Source organism: Magnolia sinica, chromosome 4 (assembly GCF_029962835.1).
Source record: "Magnolia sinica isolate HGM2019 chromosome 4, MsV1, whole genome shotgun sequence".
In the NCBI taxonomy this organism is placed as follows: domain Eukaryota; kingdom Viridiplantae; phylum Streptophyta; class Magnoliopsida; order Magnoliales; family Magnoliaceae; genus Magnolia; species Magnolia sinica.
The window spans coordinates 96,301,348-96,325,516 of NC_080576.1; the positions used below are offsets into that span (position 1 = coordinate 96,301,348).

The following is a 24,169-nucleotide window of genomic DNA, read 5'->3' on the forward strand; positions in this document are numbered from 1 at the left end:
GTTCAATATAAAAAATATATATACCAAGGGTCACATGTGTCACTTGTGAGTTGGTCACATGCCCTTCAAGTGGTGTCCATCTTTTCTAATGTAAATGTCCGTCCAGTTATTAGTGAGATAAGTATAGTAATTTCTTTTGATATGAGTATGTTTTCCTCCTACCATTTATACAAGTGTGCCAACACGTTACTTCTTATTGGATAACGCGAACTGCGTCATACCAGGTGTAAACAACACTTATCAAGCAGGCTATATGCGTGTTGCTGAATTTTTATCAACCATATATTCTTCTCATACAAATGTGGGCCACCTAACTAGTGGACTGGGCTATTTCTCAAGATATTCTTAGAAAGACCCATTCAACGAACAATCTTGAATTGGTGGGCGACCGTTGTGCCTCGAAGTGCCTCCCAATCTTATATTGGCCAGTAGATCTGGTGCAATTCATCACCAGCCATTGCTCCTTTTTGCTGGGACTATAGCCGTTGGATATGAGGTTTTCTCAGTAAACGAAAATGTTCATATGATGGGCATTACCGTTGCTGGGATACCAAAAAAAAAACTACAAGATTAGGTCCCAACAATGTCTTACAAATCAACTGTTAAAGGAGAATCCTAACCTCTTATTGCCGGACATTTGTTTCTTTAATTTACTTTTGAGAATTTTACGAATTAGTATCTCATTAATATGATCCTTACATTTTAGGGACACGGATTGCGTCCTGCCCCCTCCCGGACTGTAATCTGTTCGGGCAGGGCTCTTTGAGGCCCACCATGATCTAAGTGTTTTATCCACGCTGTTCATCACTTTTATCATGTCATTTTAATGTAGGATCTTAAAAATGAAGAAGATCAACAGCTCCGGTGGACCACACCACGGGAAGCGTAGTGATAATGACACCTACCGTTGAAACCTTTCTAAGGGCCACCGTGATGTTTTTTTTACTATCCAACCTATTTATAAGGTCATGTAGACATGGATGAAGTGAAAAAACAAATATCACCTTGATCCAAAACTTCTCCAGCTCCAAAGAAGTTTTTAACAGTGGACGTTTAATACCAAATTTGTAGTCCAATTAAGCCCTATACCTGCCTCATTTTTTTGGTTCATACCTTAAAATGATGTTAGTAAAACGATGAAGGGAGTGGATAAAACACTTAACATCACTGTGGGTTCCACAGAGCCCTGCTCGGCCAGATTACCGTCGAGGTAGGACACAATCCATGTCCACATTTTAGTACCTTTTTAATTAATTTTTCATCAAGTTACCTCATTAATCAAGTTATTATTAGAGGTACCTTCCATTAGTTTCTTCAAACTTCCGTGAGTTTGAATTAGAGTTGGACATGAACCAAGCTATCTCATTAACATGTATTACAATAGGGCTCACAGAGCACCGGCTAGTAGCCACGTTAGTATGCAATTTACGTTTTGAGACAACTTCTGATTTTTATTCCACATTTTAGGGATTTTTTTTAAATATATAATAGCACCTATTGATTACAGCATTTTTGTCATTTTAGGAAAAAGAAAAAAAAAAATTTAAACAGACACAAGTTAGATGAAACTAGCGGGAAGGTAACCCTTTGACAATAACTTGATGAAGGTGTTAACTGAAAACTTATAATTTGAAAGTATACTGGGATGTAAATGGTACTAATTTATAAAAAAATTTTAGGATGCTGGGATGTAAATGGTACTAATTTATAATAATTATTATTTTTTTCGTTTAAAATCTGATTTATACATCCGGACGCGGATTTCCTGACTTTAACGGAAGTTCCTGAGCTGCGATCTTAGGTGGGGCCCACCGTGGCGTGATATTTATTAGAAATCCACCCCGTCCATCTATTTTGGGAGATCATTTAAGGTATACATACAAAAGCACGCACGATACAAGACTCGCATGCTTCACACGAGAGGAAACAGTAGGGATTGAATAACCATGGTTGAAACATTCGTATGGCTAAAAAAGTTTCGAGGCTAAGGATTTTTGTGCTTTGGGTTCATCCCAGTGGTTGTGACCTTATAAAGGGTTTCGATGTCATATAAAAATCAAGGTGGAGCTCAGGAAAGCTTAAACGGTAGGTATTTCTTTCCCCAGTTTTGCATCTCGTGTGGCCCACTAGAGTCTTGGATCCTTTCGTATTTTCTTAAAATGATCTTTTAAAACATATGAACGGAGTGGATTTCTCATAAACATCATAGTGGGCCCCACATATGATCCCAGCACAGGAACTTCCCGCCAGAGGCTCAGGAAATCCGCGTCCATGGGTCTACGATTTAAATCATTTTTGGAAACAAACCCCAGCGCTCCTTCCAACGTTACTCTCTCTCTCTCTCTCTCTCTCTCTCTTCAAACTTTTGAAATTTAGAGACTTTTGGAATTTGGGGCCTACGATTCCTCTGCTTTCCAGGCGAACCAAAGAGCAGGCAACAGTTTCAGGTAAGTTGCAAGATCACTTTCAATCACCACTGTTTCCTGTGGTGTGGTCCACCTGAGATTTAGATATGCCGAATTTTTGGTACTATGCCCTAACATAAGCTGGAAAAAGGGATGGACGGCGTGGATATAATAAAAATACATCACATTGGACCCCACAGTCAGGGATCCACTGAAGCCGCATCCATCATATAGTGGTGCCTATGTGATAGATGGATTGTAGATCAGACCTATCGTGCCATGCTGACACATGTGCGGCATCTACATGAGCTTTATTGCACACGTGTGGGGCTTATCAAGGCTCTGTGTCATACAATTTCAGTTGAAACAATAAAATCCTCACAATCCTTTACAGAGAGAGAGAGAGAGAGAGAGAGAGAGAGAGAGATGAAGTTTTTGCTCTATAGCCCTTTGTTCTTACTGTGGAAAATTAATTGCTTTTATAGATTTCATTAATTGTAAAATTAGGTTGAGTGTATTTGATGTATGCTGATTTTATGGATCATTACTTTGCATGCAGACCTTTGTAGCATTCACTGGCTTGGTGATTGCAGCTGACCTCACTCTTATTGTAAGTTCCCTTTGTTTTTCTTTTTCGTTTTTGTTCCAACTCATGTGGTAAGTTATTTGATCCTTATCTTCATTGGTTATTTCACTTTTGAGTTTCTTTTGTAAATATGGCATTAAGGGCATGGAGCAATTTGTGCAGCATATTTCAAAATTCCATGAACTAAACAAGATATCACTTGAATAGTGGTTTTTTTTTTTTTTTTGAAAATGACATCGCTTGAATGGTGTTTGATCTTTGTTTATCTAGATGATCTCATCATCTCTGTTTTTGTGTTTCTTCTTCTTTTTTGACTTGTTTTCTAATCAAATTGTGGTTGCATCTAAAAAATCATTGTAGAAAATTCTAGTGAGGAGAAAACGACATGTTTATCATTTGATGATAACAAGATAATGGATCCAACCCATTCTCATTGAATTTTCACTTTTTGAGGGTGGGATTTGGTGTAAATATGGAGATTTTGGAGAGTAAATGTTGAAGGAGTGCATGGCCTTGGATGTGGTCCTTATGGAGCTCTATAAAAATTGGGTGACGTTGCATGTTTTGAATCTGCCGGAAGGTATCTCTGTGCTGGACATTCACAATATTTTCTATTGTGTAGGATTTTATATGAGGGATTGGCACATAGCTAGAGAGAGTGGAATGGAGATAGGCCTTTATGAGGTATGTCTTGATGGAGGCAGGGAAGGCCATTACATTGTATATGGTGAAATGGTTGGTGGTCCTAAAAAATGTCAGTCATATTTGCTAAATATGGCCTGGAATATTGCAAAAGAAGTGCATCGAGTATGAATCCTGTGGCTAGTTTTATGCTAATTCAAAAGATAGCGAGGTAGTAGTATCATTTGCTTCAATGGAGAAGAACAGAGATGCAACTCAAATGGTGGTTTTAGAGGAGAAAGTGTAAGATGTTGTTTGTGTCAAACAACCATTAACTCCAGGGTGGAGGGACACTCACACCATAAATAGGCCGGGCTTGATTTCCCAGTTCCGGAGCCGGACCTGATCTTCCTGGTCCCCCATGGGAGAATAATATTTTAGAGAGGCATATTTTTGCTGCTCTCGAGATTCGAACATAGGATCTTCCGCTTTGATACCATGTCAAACAACCATTTACTCCAAAAGCTTAAGCTGTTAGAGTGTGGTGTATCAACTGGGGAGAGCGGATGGGCTTGGGGAGATCGGATGGGGTTTGGAATGGGCGGACGGATCTGTTGACGCAGCAGGGATGATGCAGAGGGAGTGCAGGGGTTGTCCGAAGCAGGGTTTTTTGACGCAGGAGGGGCCGGATCTGGCAGGAGGTGGTGCCGGTGACGAGGGGATGGCTGGATTTGGATCAGTAGGGCTCTGATACCATGAAAACAGTGAAGCCAAAAGGTTTTCTGTATTTGAGACAACCCGATGGGGTTGAATATATAGAGATTACAACCATCTATACAAGGAAAACAATAAACTCAGAATCCTCTACCTATGGAAACAAACTATACAAGGTATACTAGTTATACAAGGTATGTGAGCTGTCTAACAGTTTGAACCTATAAATACAAGAAGGAAGAGAAAGGAAGTATGTGGCATTGGCTGGAAGGGAAAGAAGGCGTTAAACACATTCTGGTGGAAGATTGGGTAATCCTAGTGGAAGAGAAGAACCTGCATAAGAGTTTGATTTTGGTACTAGAAGGGTAGTGTTTTCTGTAGAAGAAGTTGAAAACTAGCTCTATGGAAGGTGGGCCAATTGCAACATGAATACTTTCCATCTATCAAATACTGGATATATAGTTTGGGGTTGATTCCAAGGAAGTGTCAAAAAGATGACGCAGGGAGGGTCCATCTTTGATGGGCTGATTGAACAAATTTAAAGATGGAATGATTGGTGGAATAAGCGATCCAAGGGTGTATAAGTGAAGCCTAATGGAATCCCCTTGATGAGTGGCTAAATTATGTTTCTAGGGGGTCTTGTTTAGGCCAGGTGGAGGAGATATAATCAAATACTTGTAGCAGAGAGGAGCTACATTATGTGAGAATGAAGACTCGGTGCAACAATAGAGAAAGCTTTGGGCTGTTGGAGAATGTTGCGATGTTTAAGTGGCATGGGAGGATGATACAATAGAGGAGAGTGAGGGAGATTCACAGTTACAGGAGGATACAATGAAGATAATGTTGATGAGCAAGACGATGGTGTACCATTCCACATGCGCTATGGAGCACCAGATGTTGAGGATAGCTAGCTCAACCTTAACCATGGATGTGATAATTTTTAGATTGTGAATTTCAAATACTCATTATCATTTGTTGGGGAGGACGCATGTCAAGTGTTATTATGTCATAGCAGGTGGTTGGTGGCTTTGTAGTTGATATGGGCAGGTGTCGATTCCTTGAGAAGATAGCTCATGAGGGGTGAGAGGATATGAAGGGTAACATGAAATGCAAGGGCAAAGATAAAAATTCAAAAGAAAACATCTAATTTGGGGGAAGCAATGTCTTTTTACAAGATGTGGGCACTCAGGAAGTTGCAAACAAGACTCTTTTTTTTTTTTGTTAGATTGTTAGTACACCCACTGTCAGTTCACACTTCACTGTTAGCCACCCCCACTAGGGAATAGATACCAAGACCTCAGTGTTGAAACGAGGTATCTTTCACTCAGTCTACCACTTGAGCTATGGATCTGGGTGTAGTTGCAAACAAGACTTACAATTAGAAAATTCACATGGAAAGAAACATGAAGAGAGTAACAATATTATGGGTGGCTGGAGTATGATCAGGAAAACGTCTTATGGAAGTCTATTGGTATGCAAGTGGAACAAGTAGAAGGGTCAAGAGCTGTTATTCTAACAGTTGAATTATCTCCTGCTCTATTGCAAATTGTGGATAGTAGTAGAGAAGAGGACGATCTTGATTAAATTTTCAACCCGGCATCTTTAGATAAATGGGAGGTAAAAGGTGTGCAAGTTTGTGAGGTGGCAAAAGCAATATGTTGATTTAGAAGATGGTGGGGGTCATCTTTGGAAACAGGGAGGAGGCTAACTATGCTTTATTTGAATTCTTGGAAGAAAGGGGAAGAGCTGAGCAGGAAAACACTACAATGGACACACAAAAGACAAAGGAAGACGAGGGAGTTGCAGAACTTGGTTTCTTCAGTAAATTATGAAAAAAAAGGAAGGTTCAACGATCAAATCAGATAGGGGAAGGGGAGTCGTTAGGACCATTGACAAGGGAGATGGAGATGGTTTCTCATAAAATGCACCTAGTGTCATTACAGAAGAAAAAAAATTCAATCCATGGATACACGGATGGTTCAACCAAAGTGGGTTGGTTGAGCAAATGTTTAGGTGGCTCTAGATGTAATAGGAACATATTGGAGAATTTTGTCATTTCAAATATAACCATTCTATCGAAGGTTTACAGTATTTCGGGCAAAAAAAATTGTTTCTATTTTGTTCGGAGTGGGTGTAGGGGACTACTAGTTTTATGCTATCGTTTGTGGGTCAAATGATCAAGGGTTGAGGAAGAAATTTTGGATGGAAGTGGATTCTATGCATGGCAGATGGAACATTCCATGGTGGGTGTGCCGGACTCTAACGTCATTCAATTCCCATATGAGTAGGCTGATGCCTTTATGAACAATAATATGCAAGGTTTAATGATTTGTTGAACAACAAATAATATGATCGATCTGCCTCTTGGTGGGGTTAAGTTTACATGGATAAATATCCAATTGGATCCGATGCTGTCTAGAAATGATGGGTTCCTTATATCGATGGATTGGGAAGATCGTTACTCGGGTGCAGCTCAAGGAGGTATTGCTTAACTGATTTATGATCATTATCCTATTGTGCTAAAGTCTACCATCGATCGTAGAATCTGGTACCTTTTAGATTTGAGTTGATGTGGTTGGAAGAGGAGGGTTCTATGACTAAGGTAAAAAATTGGTAAGGGGATTTTTTTTAGTGAAACTTAGCAGATGTTAAAAGATGCATGATTACACACTTAGAGAAAAAAATTTTAAAAAAATTTCTAATTGTTTAGCATACAAAACTATGCATTGTCGGCCACAGATTCATATCATTCAAACGTCATACAATACAAACAAGAAAACACAACCAATACAACAAAAAGCTAAAAGAAGCAGATGTTAAAAGATGCATGATTACACACTTAGAGAAAAAAAAAAAAATTTTAAATTCTAATTGTTTAGCATACAAAACTATGCATTGTCGGCCACAGATTCATATCATTCAAACGTCATACAATACAAACAAGAAAACACAACCAATACAACAAAAAGCTAAAAGAAAATACACCTTAGTTTGAGATCCACATGGAGTTACCTGCCATGGAAATTGTCTTTTATGTTTGTTAAAATATGGTATTTAGCATCAAGGACAAACATTTCGTTCTGCCTTGTTGAGAAGAGGGTAAATTTAATTCCCAATACCTTTGCTAGAGAGGGGATTGGAATTAATTTTCAGCAATCACCTAGCTTATTCAACTAGAAAGAAAATGAAGAAAACCCCCATATAGAATGATGAATTGAACTATGGGTCCTGGGAAGAATGGTTACAGGAAATGTTGCAGATATCACCAAAAATATTGTGGATATTGCAAGAAACATTGAAAATATTGCAGATATTGTGATTTGAGTGGGATTTCTGTTGCTAGCTGCCTCTCTTGTTGATGGCTAGGGAGTTTGGACTCCTCCCTGTCGTAGGGATTTAGATGACTCAGAATTCGCTGATTTGCTGCGCCTTTTGCCGCTCTTGCAAGGCCTCTTGACTTCTCAGGAATTAAAGACTCTTGTCTGGCAGTTCAGCAAGTAAGGCTCCTTCTCAGTCCGGTCGCTCTATTCCTGTCTCTCTAATCATGGGCCTATAGAAGAGTGGTATCACACTGCAGAGGTTTGGTCCTACGGATCTCCTTCTAAAATTGCCACCTTTGCTTGGCTTGCGGGAAGCAGAAGGATTCTCATGATAGATGACATGCGGAAAAGAGGGATGGGGCTCCCCAATGTCCGTCCGTTGTGTTTGAAAGTGGAAGAGATGGTGGATCACCTTTTCATTCACTGTGCCTTCTCCTGTATTGTGTGGTCTGGTATTCTGCGATCTTCTGGTTTGGTATGGATGATGCTTGAGATAATGGCCTCTCTATTTCGGGCTTGGCACGGAGATTCGGGAAGTTCTTGCTCTCCCCTAAAGTGGAGACCTTCTTTGTTGGCTTCCCTTTGGTCTATTTGGCTTAAAAGGAATAATCGGGTTTTTCGGAACCAATCATCTACTGCGGAGAGGGTCCTTCATTGGGTGGTGAGTTTGTTGTCCGAGTGGACCGAGTGTTCATTGGGATTGAGTCTGTGTGTGAGGTTTGGATGGGGTTGAGGAGTCCGTCGATTCCTCCTCGTATCTAGTTTTTCTTGTTTTTTGGTTTTCTTTCTTTTGTTTCCTTTGGTCTGTGTGTTCCTTTTCTTTTGGCTTTTTCCTTAATAAAGTTGAGTTGGAGATGGAACTTGTGTTTTTATTTTGGGAGGATGTTTGGTGGGATAATGTTGGACTTTGAAACAAATTTTCAAGGTTGTACAAGGTGGCTGCTGTTAAATAGATAATGGTTGCACAAGACAATTGATTGAATTAGTGGCCAAGTAGTTTGAAACTGCAGTTTCTCCCTCTCTCTCTGGGAATGCGGAAGGCTGTGCAGTTTGGAGTCGGATTTCTTGAAGGCCATTGCAAAGAGAGTTGGAGATGGAACTTGTGCTTTATTTTGGGAGGATCTGTGCTGGATAATGTTGCACATTGAAACAAATTTCCAAGGCTGTACTAGGTGGCTGCTATTAAAGAGAAAATGGTTGCACAAGACTATAATTGAATTCGTGGCCAAGTATTTTGAAACTGGGGTTTCAGAAGAAAAAAAATGACAGAAGAGGAATTTGGTGAGTTCGTCAGCATGATGGTCTTGCTCTTAATATTCGTAATCCCTTAATTGAGGAGATGGACGAGAGGCTTTGGACTCTTAAAAGAAATGGTTCTTTTCGTGTCAAATCTTGTTACAAGTTGATGGCATTAAATGATTCGCTTTATTGATCCTGTTTAGAGGATTCAGCTGGTTGTGGCTTTTGGTTTGTTGTTGGGGAGGGATAAGAGTCCTTCCATATATCATCTTAGAAATTGGTGGATGATTATTCCAGTGAGTGCATACCTTGCCATAGAGTTGCTGAGTCAGAGAATTATGCTTTTGAAACTTTGCATTTTAGGTTTTGTGTAGGATACTCAAATTATTCATTGGTTTATGTTATGCCAGGAATGATTTAAGGTCTCTTTCAAGATTGGCAGGGAGGACCTTTTGGCATCCCTGTCTGTCAGCAGGTTCAATTTGGAAGGAGCACAACAATGTATCATTTTGTAACAAGGCAGATTCGCATGAAGTGGTGTTCAACAACATTAGAAATAGGACCATTATTTGGGGATGGTTAATAATTTATTCAATGGGTGTAGTCAATTGTCGATTATTGAATGTTGCATGGGTACTTCTTCTTTTGGTAATCCAGATGATTCCTCATTACCTGTGCTTTTTGTAGGGTTGTTTAGGTGGTGTTTGGATCATAAGCTACTTATGCCTCACGTAGCTTATCTTGGTTTCTACTTATTAAGCTGAAGTGATTAAGTAACTTTTAAGTAAAAAAGTTACTTATAGTTGATCTTAAACCAAACTTACTTATCTCTAATAAGTTACTTATCTACTGCCATAAGTAGAAAAAGTAAGTTATTTGGTGGTATCCAAACAGGCCCTTAGTCCATATGGCTTTTTGCTTCAATGGAATTATTCTTACCATTAAAAATGCCATGGGAAGTTATATATCTGATGTTACAATCTTACGCTGCTCATTTTGGATTTGTCTGATTTGTGTGTGAAATGTGACTTGCAAATTATCACGAAACCATGTGTCTACCTTAATTTGACAGTAGAAATGATCCGATGATGGAATAAATAACACCCTGTTGGCTTGCAAAGTCATGCACCTGCTATTTGGCACTCCAATCAAAGTCATTTGTTTCTCGTCTGCATGGTACATAATCATGGTGGTCATAACAGGCTGCAAAATAAAAAAGAAAAAGAAAAAGCCCTGTTTCACACTATTTAGCTATCATTGGAGTGATGGTTATTCTGTTTTTGGAGATTATTTCAGGATTTTCATCCAAATGGGCCATTAGGAAATCATCAGTTTGCTTCTTTTTTTAAATAAATAAATAAAATTTATTATTTAAGATTCATTTGGATTGGAGCCATCGAGCAAGTCAGTTTAAGTACCTGTATGCTGTGTGCATGCATTTTCTTATTGCCTGCATATCAATCGGATCACGAGAGTTAACTTTTTTCGTGTGTGGGCATAGGTCTTGCAAAGGAAAGCCAGAACATAGAGAGCTAGAGAATGGAAAGGAAAGGGAAAGGGAAAAGGAAAAGAGAGATGGCGCTGATTGAGGACAAGAACTCAAGGATGGTTTGTTTCTCAAAGCGTCGGAAAGGTCTATTCAAGAAAGCGGCTGTTCTTTGCCATATGCACGATGCTCAGATAGCTATCCTTGTTTTTTCCCCAGCTGGAAACCCGTTCCTGTTCGGCCACCCTTCTGTGGATGCTGTTTTTGATAGGTACCTTGCCGACAGTTCCACCCACTTAGTCGCTGGTGTTGGTGACATTGCCGCCGCCACCCAGCATTCCGCCATGTCCAATCAGATCACAGAGCTTGAACGCCAACTCAGCATTGAGAACATGTGTAGAGAGATGATGTTGTCGGTGATGAAAGGTGAGGTTGACAGGGAGGAATTCTGGTGGGACTCACTTGAGATGGAGGAGATGGAGAGGTTGCAGACAGTTTTGGAGAAGTTTAAGGAGAAGGTGTTGGCATGCTTGAATGAGATGTCTTCTGAATCATATGCTTCTGTGGAAGTTGAAGAACAGCGGCTGTTGGATTTGGTGGAAGAGGAGGGCTCACTTTCAAAAGCTGAGATTTCGGAAGAGATGGGCTCAGTTTCGACAGCTGGAATTGGGAATTCGGAAGATGAAGAAGGGATTTTTAGTGAGCTATCTCCGCTCTGTCTGGGATATGGCTATTCTTTTTGAATTTTATTATTCTTTTATTCGCTATTTCTTCTGGCTTTCCCAATCGGAGCTTGGAAATTAGGGCATGCTTTTTATTTTTATTTAATTGTTCATTTCTTGAAAATATCCATGTTTATATTTTTATTTTTTTATTGTCAGTGTATCCCTTATTTTTTCAAGGGGAATTTTGGGGATTGGGTGTATGTATGTAATTTCAAGGAAATAAAAGATTTTATTGTTTTCTATTGAATGCTATGTTGTTTGAGTTTGTCATTTGTTTTTTCTCTCACAAATACCTACATTAATCATGATTTGTGCATCCGTTTCTCACATTTATGTCACCACTGTAACTAATGATGCAAAATGAGACGTTTTACATCTGTTTTCTGCCTTGTTTCTTACATGATTTCTCTGCCTGGTACACTCATGGCACCATTGTCATAATACTTAATGTGAAGTTAACACTTGGCCATGTTTCATGTGCTTGACATTCTGTGCTCATGTATGTGGCTAGGATGGAGTTTAACATGCCTTTAATCTTGATTGAGTCGACGATTTGAATTGAACCATGACCCTTCCCCTTGACAATTGCTTCCATCAGTCGTCTCTCTATCAATATGAAACGCTACTTTTGTGTAGAGCATGTTTCCTGCAATGAGGCAATTGTTATTGAGAAATAAGTGGCACAGATCTGAGGGGTAGGTTTTTGACGGTCAACCACAATCAAGAGATCCACAATGTTTTTATGTAGATCCAATCCAAGTATTGGATCTTGATTATCAGTCAGTCTGGCATGGAGGATTCTAATTTGTGCACTGAAGTTCGCAAATTCCATATGTATCCGGTTCTTGATTGATCCATTTATCAGGAGGGAATGCACATTTCTTAGTCGAGCATTTACTCAAGCCAGCAAACTGTTTGTGGAGCCCACTGCTTGGTGATTCATACCATTCATAAGGTGGACCCACAACTTGATCTCTTAATCTCAGAATTTTGGCTAATTAACAATCATTTGCTTCATCTGATGTGCTACATTTTGGAACTGGAACACAAGGAGATGACTCTACAACAACTTTACAGGTCTGTTAGTCGGAGCATTTGTGGGTTTTTTTTTTTTCCAGGCTCCAGCTGACTTTGTTGCAGGTCAGCCAAAATTTGAAGCGGTTGTGGTGCATGGGTTGCAGCTTGATTCAGTTAAGACTCAGATGCAGATGATCGCAAAAATTTATAGAGAGATTCTGCTTTTCAGTCATTGGAGGAGCAGCAATTTCTGGTTTTGGACCATCTGGATGCACTTTGTGGTTGCATTTCAGTGATTGTCTGATAATGGCGTTAGTGGAGCATTCTGGTGGCTGGGTTCTATTGATGGAACACTGACAGTTCAGATTATAGCGTCATATGCAATCTTCCGCTGGCTATGTTGCTAGTCATCTTTGATAAGTTGCAGATTCATAGCTGGTTTTTAACACCTGTTTTCATCATTAGAGGCTGCTTCAAAATTGGTTTCCATCAGAATATTGGTTGCTCATTAAATCCTGCTTTGGTAGGCTAGAAAGTTATGGGGCCTGTGCTTGTTGTGTTTGGATCATGGATAGCATTGATTAGTTACAGGCAGATATGATGTCAGATTTAGGGAGGTTTATTGGCCATTGGATAGTCTTTTCTGTGTTGAATTTTAGGATGGAGCACCTGTAGATTTTTAGGCAAAGCAGAGATCTTTTGGACATTATGTGATCATTCTTCAATCTGGGATCAATCCTCTCACCCATTAATCTAACGTCCATATTGTGGTCCACCTCCATTTGTGGGATTCCTTAGTTTCTAAGGCTGTGTTTGGATTGCAACTCCTTTGCAGAATCTTGTGCCACCTTCCTATAGATTTCATGGCAATCTTTTTATCTTTATCTTTATCTTCTTCTTTTTTTCTTTTTTTTGAAGGATGATTTCATGGTAATCTTATTTCTGCATCTGAAGTCATCTTGGCGACTTCGAGCTGGATTTGTGCAGATGAGCTGTATCATAATTGGCAGGCCTCATAATGTTTCATCTATTACATCCATTATTGCTTCTGCTTGTAGGAACATTGGATCTTTTTTCTCTATATGGCTGGCAACTGTCTTGGGTCTTGGTTTTGGATACTCGCTGGCACTGCGCCTTGGCATGCTTCCAGTTTTTTTCTTCATACAACCTTCATTTTTGGTCTTTTTTGCTCTGGCTATAGCGTGCTGTTTTAGCACAGCTTTGTTGGGATTTCTATTGAGATGTAGGAGATGGATTCTGACGTGCCAATTAGATATTCAGATGATTGTTGCAGTTCAGTTTTTGCTGAGTCTATTGGGGATACGATGGAGACAAGTGAGTTTATGTGCATATTCTGCCTTTTGCTGATTACTGTTAGGTGTCTGTGTGTTGTTGTGCCTATCCATGGGCAAGAAGATATTGTTCCAAAATCAGGCTTTGAGTATGATTTATGCAGAGGATTATGGCAGCTATATTACTGCTTTTGGAGTTTGATTCTTGCATGGTTTTTCAGTCTTAGTGGGTCAGGCTGTGGGGCCTTTTTAGTGCTCGGTTGTTGTTTTGCTTTAGGCATATGGAGGAGAGCCTCTTGGAATTTTATTTAGGCACCTGCTCTTTTTGCTATTTTCTTTTCTTTTTCAATAAAATTTTATCTTATCTAGCAAAAAAACAAAAAGAATAGTGTCTTAATGTTATCTTTTCTTGGGTTTTGCTAAAGTCACCACCTTCATGGGGACGTTAGCAATGTCCCCAAAGCTTTTATTTGACACATGGGAGGAGCAATAGTGAATTTGAACTATCCATTCTTTCATACAACTAGGGACAAGCTATGGTGAAAAAATAACGCCAATCAGATGATCCTAAGCATCCGATCAATAACATTGAAAATGGATAGTCAAGCTTGAGTGGATAAACAAAATAGATCCAATCATCATCTTGAATCATTTGTGGCTTATTAAAAAAAAACAGGCAGTTGTAACAAATTGGCCTCATTCACAAGTAGGATCATTCGATAGGTGTGATTCTTGCTCCATTACTTGCGCGGCTGTGCCTAATGGTATTATTGAAAGAACTGTCCCAATTGCTGATTGGGTATCCCATGTGTCAATCAAAAACTTTGCAGATCCTTTTTTCTTTTAAGTTCCTTCCAGGGAGATTACGTTTATCAGTCAGAATAACTATCTGGAGTTCTGTCTTCAAGCCATGGAGTAGGAGGTGCAACTAAGAGATGCTTACTGGTCGAAATAACTCTTCGGAGTTGTCTTCAAGCCATGGAGTAGGAGGTTCAACTAACGGTAACTTCCTCACATTTTATAGCATGCATGCACTGCATGCCTCGGTCATCATCATCTAAGCCTCACCATCCCAATTAATTGGGGTTGGCTACATGAATCTTTTCCCGCCATTCCACTCCATCAAAGGCTAGATCTTTAGTTAGACCATAGGTCATCTAGTCTTTTCTTACTACCTCCATCCACATCCTTTTGGGCCTTTCCCCCTGCCCTTTTAGAGTGTTCAGCTTGTACCAATTCACTCCTAATAGGCGTGGTTCTTGGTATCTATTGCACAAGGCCAAACCATCTAAGTCTACTTTCACTCATTTGGTATTACTCCTTAAGTTCCCCCGACTGCATTCATTTCTAATTCTATCTTTTCTCATCTTACCACTCATCCATCTCAACATCATTTCAGCTACACTCGTCCTATGAAGATGTGGTTCTTTAACTGTCCAGCACTTTGTCCCATAAAGTATGGCTGGTCATATAACTATCCTATAAAATTTCCTTTTCATTTTGAGTAGTACACAACGATAATGGAAAACTCCAAAGGCACTTCTCCATTCTTCCACCTAGCTTGAATTTTATGGGCAACATCCTTTCCAATCTCTCCACTCTCATAAATTATTGACCGAGGGTACCGGAAGTGTTCATTTTGGGAAACTTCTTGGTCAACAATTTGAACAAATTCTGCATTTTCAGTACTATTATTACTAAAATTGCACTCCATACACTCTATTTTAGTTCAACTAATTTTAAATTCTAAAACATCCCTCTACAAATCTAGCTTTCCATTTATGCCCTTCCTCATCTTGTCAATCAAAACTATGTCATCTACAAACAACATACATCATGTGATCTTTTCCCACAGATGCCTCGTTCACTTGTTCATAACCAATGTAAAAAGAAATGAGCTAAATGCCGACCCGTGTCAGCCAAATGTCCCAAAGAGATGATCGATGCTTTTGCAACGACTACAAAGGTTTGAGAAGTCAGTTCCTCAAAAAATGGAAGGAAATCAAAGAACGCGATGAGGAATCCGAGTCTGGCTAGGATATGAATTGATCTTGTAACTTTCAGGGATCTCTGTAGCTAACCTGGCAAGGAGGTGTTATATGGACGATCACCTCCCAAATATATATAAGGAGCACCCAATGAAGAGCTCCAAGCTCTTATTGAACACAATCTCTCTATACATCACAATGCTACTTATCTTAGTTTTAGTTTTTAGTTTCTCTACTTATGTCCAACCCTGTTGCAGAATGTCTAGAGTTTAGAATATCTTACAACATTAGACGTTGCAGTACACTTAGGAGTAGTATAAACATCCATGACTGACTGTCATTGTATCCTCGATCAATCGAGTCCTTATTTGGAAGATCATACCCTCGTCACATCTTGCTGACCATCCACCTCTATTGTTTGTCCATATAGGCGATTGCGGGTATCTATCTTTTTCTCTACTTAGTTTGCTTCTTCGCTGGTTGTATTGATCTTAATCGTAAATCAATAAAATCAACGATTCTGCCTTTAGTTTTTAATTCTTCCATTCGATTATTGCATTATTGAGAAACTTGACGCTTGTGATCATTAGTGAGAAAAAAGTCCTTAATTCAAGGCAAAAAGAATCCATTCAGAAAGACTAACCCTCCCCTTCTAAATTGCTTGATCGTTACAACATTGGTGGTTAGACAATTAGGTCAACCTTCACAGGTCTAATCTAATAAATAATTTGACACCTAGGGTCACAAGCATTCAATTGAATTCGAGTCGAGTACAACTTTGGTATGGTTGCACTATTCAAATGGTACATATTTGACCAAATATGGGTAATTTGTTAACACGTATGGCCTCGTATTTGATTAAATAGCAATATTTATTTTAAATCTCAATATGGCATCCTCAAGACAATTATAATGGATAGAAGGATTGCATTCTCGGGAGCATAGATCCATGCTTTGACATTGTCCAATATTGTCTAGTACGAGAAGAATACATGCTCAGGGTCATATGTGTCACTCGTGCAATGGTCACATGCCCTTCAAGTGATATCCATCTTTACTAGTGTAGATGTGAATATGGTTATAAGTGAGTCTCTTTTTAGCTGGTTATGTATCACTGATAGATAAATATGATAGTCCCACTTGATGTGAGTATATTTTTATCCTGCTATTTGAACAAGTGTGCCAACACATAAACAACTTCTTACTTGTGGGTTGTGTCATGCCAAGTGTAAACAATGCTCATCGAGTAGGCTCTATATGTTGATCATTTTTTCCCAACCATGCATTCTTCCCATGCTAATGTGGGCCACCTAACCAAGGGACTGGGCTATTTCTCAGGATAGTCCTAGAAAGACCCATTTAACCAACAATCTACTGGTGATCTTAAGCACAAGTTCATGGGTAGCCAATGTGCAGCGAAGTACCTCCTCTTAGGGCTGTCAATGGGCCGGGCTTGGATTAGGTCTCAGCCCGGATTTTGAACTGTTTCGGGCTGGGCCTTCGTCCTTGATCCATTTGAGATTTTATATATACAGGCCCGACCCGGCCCATTGACACCCCTTCCACCTCCCATCTTAAATTGCCCTGTAGGTTTGGTGCAATTCATTACCATGCATTGCTCCTTTTTGCTAGAACAATAACCATTGGATCTGAGGTTGTCTCAGTGATCAAAACCGTTTATATGATGGGCCTTGCTGTTGAGAGGGATACCAAAAAAAAAAAAAAACCTTCAAGATTAAAAGGTCCCATAAATAGCCTACAAATCAACATGGTTAAAGGGGAATCCTAGCCTTTGATTGCGGGCATTTGTATGTTTAATTAAATTTTCACAAATTAGTACCTCATTAATATGATATTAACATTTGATATCCTTTTGAATTAATTTTTCATTAAGCTACTTGATTAATCAAGTTATTGTCAAAAGGTACCCTGTTAGTTCCCTCTCAACTTCTGTGAGTTTGAAGTATCATTTTCCTAAAATGACAGAAATGCGCACTGATTAATGAATTTTTTTAAGAAAATTAATTAGATACCTAAATATAAATATCATTAATTTAGGTGTTATTATAAAAATCGCTAAAATAAAAATAAAAATTCAAAAGTTCTCTGGCCGCTGATTACATACTAAGGTGGCCATTCGCTGGTGCTTTATGGGCCCTATCATGATGTATGTGTTTTATCCATGACATCTGTCCATCTTTTTTAAAATCATCTCACTGCATGAGCCCAAAAATGAGGCAGATCCAAATCTCAGGTAGACCACACAGCACGAATAATTGAATGCCCAGCAGGAATAATTGTCAGCATTGATTAGGTCACACAGTCCATGATTGAAAAACACAAATATCAGCTTGATCTAAAACTTTTATGGCCCCATGAAGTTTTTAATGGTGGGTGTTTAATCATCACTGATTCCTACCCTGTGATCCACTTGAGATTTGGATCTGCCTCATTTTTGGGGCCATGCCTTAAAATGATTTGGCAAAATGGATGAACAGCTTGGATAAAACATATCCCTCATTGGTGGGGCTTGCTGAGCTTTTCCAGCGCTGACCAACAAAGAGATTGCAGCAGCAGCAGCAGCAACAACCAACCCCTACCACGTGGGGCCCACCTTAATGAATTCTTGTAAAATATAAACTAGGTGTGTGGGCCCATCGAGATGTCTGCATGACATCCACTCCATCCATCATGTGCCATCCCTTATTTTCTATTTGCATGATAAACATCAAGCTGATCCAAAACTCTGCTGGGCTACACCTTATAAAATCATGCCTAAAACTACCAAAATCACTTGGGGGTGGTCCACCTGAGTTTTGGAATGGCTTGTTTTTTTATCCATTCATCGTGGTTCGGTGCGTCTTATGAATGGATTGGACTGAATATAAAAAAAAAAATGGTGGGCCACACAATCTAAAATATTTTAATGGTGGGCCTCCCATGACAATTATTCCCTGTAGTATGGCCCCTGTGTTCTCAATTGATCTGATTTTTCGGACACGTGGTGAGCTTGAAAGGGCTCATCTTATGGATAGAGTGATGTGGGCTGTACATCTCAGTGGCCCCACACGCTAAGGTGTAGAGTAACCTTCTCCTGCTATGGTTGCAGAAAAACCGGCCTCAGCGAGTCACTCTCTCAGCTTGGAATTCCAAAGTCGAAAATGCCCTTTTGTAGGCCTGCTCGGTGCGATTTAAGCTTAAAAGACTAAAGGGCATTCGAGTAATTTGACCAAAAATGAATTTGCGCATCGGTGCTGGAAAAGCTATGTGAGCCCACATGATGTATGTATTTTATCCACGCCGTCCATCCATTTTTCCAGATTAATTTAGGGCACGAACCAAAAAATGAGACGGATACAAATCTGAGGTGGACCACACCATAGTAAACAGTGGTGATTGAACGCCCACCATTCAAAACTTCTTACGCTCCATAAAAGTTTTGGATCAAGCTATATTTGTTTTTTTCCCTCATCCAGGTCCATAAAACCTAATCAACAGGTTGGATGGAAAAAAAATAAAATTACAGTGGCCTTAGGAAGTTTTTAACGATGGGCATTCAATCACCGATGTTTTTCTATCATGTGGCCCACTTGATATTTGGATCCGTCTATTTATGGCCTCATGCCCTGAAATGATCTGGAAAAAAGGATGGACAACATGGATAAAATACATATATCACAGTAGGGCCACATAGCAAGAACTTTTGATTTTCTCTCTCCATATATGGAGAGCGGAACTTTTGATTTTCTCTCCTCTCTCTCTATAGAGAAATTTACGACTGTGGACCCCATCTTTTATCCATTGGATATTCTTGAAACAATACAAACTTAGCATACGCACTTACCTCCTTGTACGGACGACAAATTCCAGGACGAAAATACCCCTCCTTTCCAAGGAAACGGATTGGGTACTCCTCCTGCCACCCGCCAATGGCATCGGTGGTCTGTGGGCCCCACCATGATATATTCTTTTCATCCATGCCGTCCATATATTTTTCGAGATCATTTTATGATGTGAGACCAAAAATGAGGTATATCCAAACCTCAAGTGTACCACATTACAGGAAATATTGTTGAATGAGCATCAACCATTAGAAACTCAGGTGGAGCCCACTGTGATGTTTGTGAGAAATCTTCCCCGTCTAAGTTCATTCATAGGGTCACAAAGACCTAGATGAAGAGGAAAAATAAATTTCATAATGATCCAAAACTTCTGTAAACCCTAAAAGGGTTTCAATGGTAGACGTTCAATTCCCCATTGCCTTTTACAGTGTAGTCGACTTGATAGTTAGATCTATCTTATTTTTCGTCTCAAGCCTTAATATGAGCTTGCCAAATAGATGGACGGTTTGGATATAACACAGGCCTCATGATGGGACCCACAAAAGCAACATAGCAAAAAAAAAAAAAAATTGGTATATTTATTTATTTTTTATTATTATTATTTTCACATGGAGAACTTTTTCTCCCTTACATTTTTCTCTAATACATAATTATGTAAATATGTATATAGAAGTATATAAAAATATTTTCCTATCTTTTAATTCATTTCTTTGCTTACGTATTTAACAAGCATATCTTCTAAACTAGAATGTTTTTTTTTTTTTTTTTAAATTTACACATGCACACACACTCACACTAGTGGAATTTCACCACGTACGGATACTCGAACACTTGACTAGGTGTTAAAACTCCTAAGAATCTACCACCCGAGCGGAGCAAACTGAAATATGAGCGGGGCAAGCTAGAAATATAGCGGGGTAAACTGAATTATGACAGGGCAAATTAGAAAAACAACGGGGCAAACTAGAAAAACAGTGGGGAAAACTAAAATATGAGCGGGGCAAACTGAATTATGAGCGGGTCAAACTAGAAAAACAGCGGGGTAAACTCCATTATGAGCGAGGCAAACTTAAGTATGAGTCTCAAGAAATTTTCCCTTTTTACAATTCAGGTAACATTGCTACTTCCTTGTTATGGAGTTATCTGATCAATGGTCATCGTGTGGTGATCTAGACCCATTGATCTGATCCAGTCTACCATAGATGTGAATTTCCTTAAAAATCTCCCTGATTGGATGATAACAGCCATCCAAATATTTGTCCCAGCTTTTAGACACGTGGTGAATTGCTGTATTTTTTTCTCAGCCGTCTATTTGTGGGCCGCATATTGATGACCTATTACATTCTGATTGGAGAGGTTTTTGAAAAATCCAAATTGATAATGTAGGCCCCATAGTACCAACAACAAAGATTGGTCGACCATGGGCTCAAATGTATAGACCATGGTACAATGCATGGATGAGATAATTCCTCCCATCTTCTTGATACTAAAAAATATAAAAAATATACAAAAATAAAAAATAAGAAGAAGAAAAAACACTATTTGATCAGTTAGCAATTGCAACAAGATTCTGATCTTTTAAATAAATAAATAAATAACTAAATAAAACACTAAAAATAAAATCTATTTATGTTTTCAGGTCACAAGATTCAAATGTGGAGGATTCTCAATTGGGTTTGTGATCAACCACATCATACTTGATGGGAAATCAGCGGCTAAGATGTTCCACAACCTGGCCTCCATCTGCAGGGGTGAAGGCCTCAAGACCCATGTTCTCAACAATGACAGGACATGTATCAAAGCAAGAATCCCACCTCAGATTAAATACCCATGCACACAAGGAATACACAAAGCTAACTAAAATAACTAACATTCCCTCCTCATTCACATCACCCAACCAACCTTCCCCACCCCAATCCCTCTTAAAAGTATCACACAATCACAGCTACAAACTTTTCCACTTCACACCTAAAATGATCACCACCTTAAAAAACAAGGCCATGATCAAGTGCTCAACTTTTGAGGCCATGGTGGCCCACCTGTGGAAATCAAGGACAAGGGTTGTCTTTGAAGACCCATGTGGGGTTTCATTAGTACTCTTTACTGTGGACATTAGGAGCAAGATAACTCTACCCTTGCCACATGGGTTTGTTGGGAATGCTGTTGTAACAGCTTGTGCAAGTGTAAAGGTGGTGGATTTGAATAAGGAGTCTTTGGGGTTTTGTGTTGAGAACGTGAAGAAATTCAGCGGGGTGTATAGCGGGGTGAAGGAAGCAATAGAAATTGGTTGGAGGTTTATAGAGGGGTCCCTTCCACTTTAGATGAGAATTTTTATGTGTCAGCTTGGTGGAAGCTGCCCTTCCATGAGCTGGATTTTGGGTCTGGGAGGCTCACCTATGGTGGCCCAGTTGTGAGTAGAATAGATGAGTTTGTGTTGTTGTTCTCTGATGGTATTGGGGTGAGGAGAGGTGGAGGTGTCAATGTATGGATGGCCTTAGAACAAGAGAAGATGGAGAAATTCATGATGCATGTGTTTGAGATGTAGTCATTTCCTTATATATTAGATGTTGGTATACATTATAAAAGAATAAAATTACAAGAAAGAGAGATTACCCGATTCGAACAAGTCTTGAATCACCTAAGCTATAAGCTTGAAACCCTACGAACGAATCAGAAAGCTTTTGATACCCCATATTCCTGATTACACCCATATATATGCATGGCATCTAGGTGAATCACAATCGAAATAGGAAATAAATCCCGCACTTATGCAATTTTGTATAACTTTGTATGATCGTTCGATGAAACATTCGGGGTAAACTAGAAAAACAACGGGGCAAACTAAAATATGAGCAGGGCAAACTAGAAAAACAGCGGGGCAAACTAAAATATGAGCAAGGCAAACCAGAAAAACAGCGGGGCAAATTGCATTATAAGCGGGGCAAACTAGAAAAACAGCTGGGCAAATTGAAATATGAGCAAGGCAAACTAGAAAAACAGCGGGGCAAACTAGAAAAACAGCGGGTCAAACTAAAATATGAGCAGGGCAAACAAGGAAAACAGCAGGACAAACTAAAATATGAGCGGGGTAAACAAGAAAAATAGCGGGGCAAACTGAAATATGAGTGGAGCAAACTATCTGATTTTCCTGATGAATTTGGAACTTTGAACATCTTTTCTTTGAAAGTATTGATCTCCTACAATCGGTTGTTGGATAGCTTATAATACAGTCCATCTAACCTGTAAACCTATCATCTGCCTGGGACATGAGGGCCATGCTAAAGGAGGGACTCACCTTGAAAAATCATTTGGTGAAAAAACCAGGGCATTGTGCATGAAAAAAAAATAGAGAGTTTAAATCAGAGATGCTGATGGTGTGCTTCCATGTACTCATTTGGCCCACCTGATAAATGAGTAGGGCTGATTTTTGTGCCAGCTGACCTACATGGTGGGTCACATTTCTTCATGGTTCAAATATCCTATACGTGACATATTGGCACATGTGATTAGTTGTATCTTAAGCTAAGCAACAATGGATTGTATATGATCATTACTTTTCCTACAAATAAGAACCACCCATTTGGTGGCTCCCCATCGAATGAAGGGACCATCTGAGAAGTACAATCTTGAGCAATTCCTATCCAAACTGAGGCCCACAATTCAGATGGTCAGGATTTATGTGCATATACATTTAAGTGGTTTTCATCCTAAAATGGTCTGTAAGCTGGACTGCGGGTACCAAACAAATAGAATACCATCTTTGCTAGCTTCCATAAACATTTTCCTCAGTTGTAGGTCATCTGGTATAAAGAGTTTATCCTTCTCTACTAACCAAATTCCATCGCCAGAGGCAATCTAGGAGGGCAGCCTGGTTATTTTCAAGTACATGGGTCCAAAAGGAGCAACACTTCGCCAAACTCACTTCATAAGACAAAGCAACAAGAAAGAACCATAAAATTTAATAAATGGCAACTGCAGGATCAATTATATACTGAAGTATTAGAATTCAGCTCTTTGAGAATCTCTTCAGTTTTGGGGTTCCAATTTTCATGTTTGCCCCGCTCATTTTCATGCTTGCCCCGCTCATTTTCATGTTTGCCCCGTCGAATTTCATGCTTGCCCCGCTGAATTTCATTCTTGCCTCGTTCATTTTCATGTTTGCCTCGCTGATTTTCATGCTTGCCCCGCTCTTTTCATGCTTGCCCCACTTTTTTTCATGTTTGCCCCGCTCATTTTCATGTTTACGCAGCTCATTTTCATGCTTGCCCCGCTGCATTTCATGCTTGCCCTGCTCATTTTTATGTTTGCCCCGCTCATTTTCAAAGAGCTTCAAACAATTTATCGAGAAAATGAGCGAGGCAAGCATGAAAATAAGTGGGGGCAAACATAAAATTCAGTGGGGCAAACTTGAAATTGAGCGGGGGAAACTGAAATTTGAGCGGGGCAAACACGAAATTGAACGATATATCAAGTTTTGAACGTCTATATTATCAAGACATATTCGATATATCGAGAAATTATTGAAATTTCAGTGTTGGATGCTGAACATTTCAAAGGCAAAGTCGATATTATCGAGCAACACTTGATATATCATAGATAAAATCTCGATATTATCGAGACACTCTCGATATATGTCGATACTTGTATCTTAAACCAAGCTTACCTAGCTGAAGTGATTAACTTTAAGTAAAAAAGTTACTTGCAATTGATCTTAAACCAAGCTTACCGAGCTTACTTATCTCGAATAAACTACTTATCTACTACTGTAGGTATACACGGTAACAATTTCATTAGAAGTGAAAGAAGGGATACGCCAAGCCAAATGAAAAGAATTTACAATACATAAAAATTGTTTCGTAGGTACCTTAGTGAGCATTCATGCTTTTATGATGCAACGAGGATCTATTGCGTCAGAGAGGATCAAATACTATCAA

At 39.3% G+C, this 24,169-nt stretch overlaps 1 protein-coding gene across 3 annotated transcripts; it reads left to right on the plus strand.

Annotated features, from left to right (window-relative positions):
- Positions 1 to 2,329: 2,329 nt before the first annotated feature.
- LOC131243432 (agamous-like MADS-box protein AGL61) lies at positions 2,330 to 12,996 on the plus strand. 3 transcript variants are annotated; one of them, XR_009170060.1, is made up of 4 exons: positions 2,330 to 2,447; positions 2,965 to 3,015; positions 10,387 to 12,173; positions 12,237 to 12,996. XR_009170060.1 is itself a non-coding variant. In XM_058242797.1 (3 exons), exon 3 carries the CDS (start codon positions 10,425 to 10,427, stop codon positions 11,112 to 11,114), a length of 690 nt encoding a protein of 229 aa, XP_058098780.1. In that variant the 5' UTR covers positions 2,330 to 2,447; positions 2,965 to 3,015; positions 10,387 to 10,424; the 3' UTR covers positions 11,115 to 12,996. The 3 variants fall into 3 exon arrangements, 1 of the variants encoding a protein (XP_058098780.1); XR_009170062.1 differs by having other exon boundaries at positions 11,962 to 12,996; XM_058242797.1 differs by having other exon boundaries at positions 10,387 to 12,996.
- The last annotated feature ends 11,173 nt before the right edge of the window (positions 12,997 to 24,169 follow it).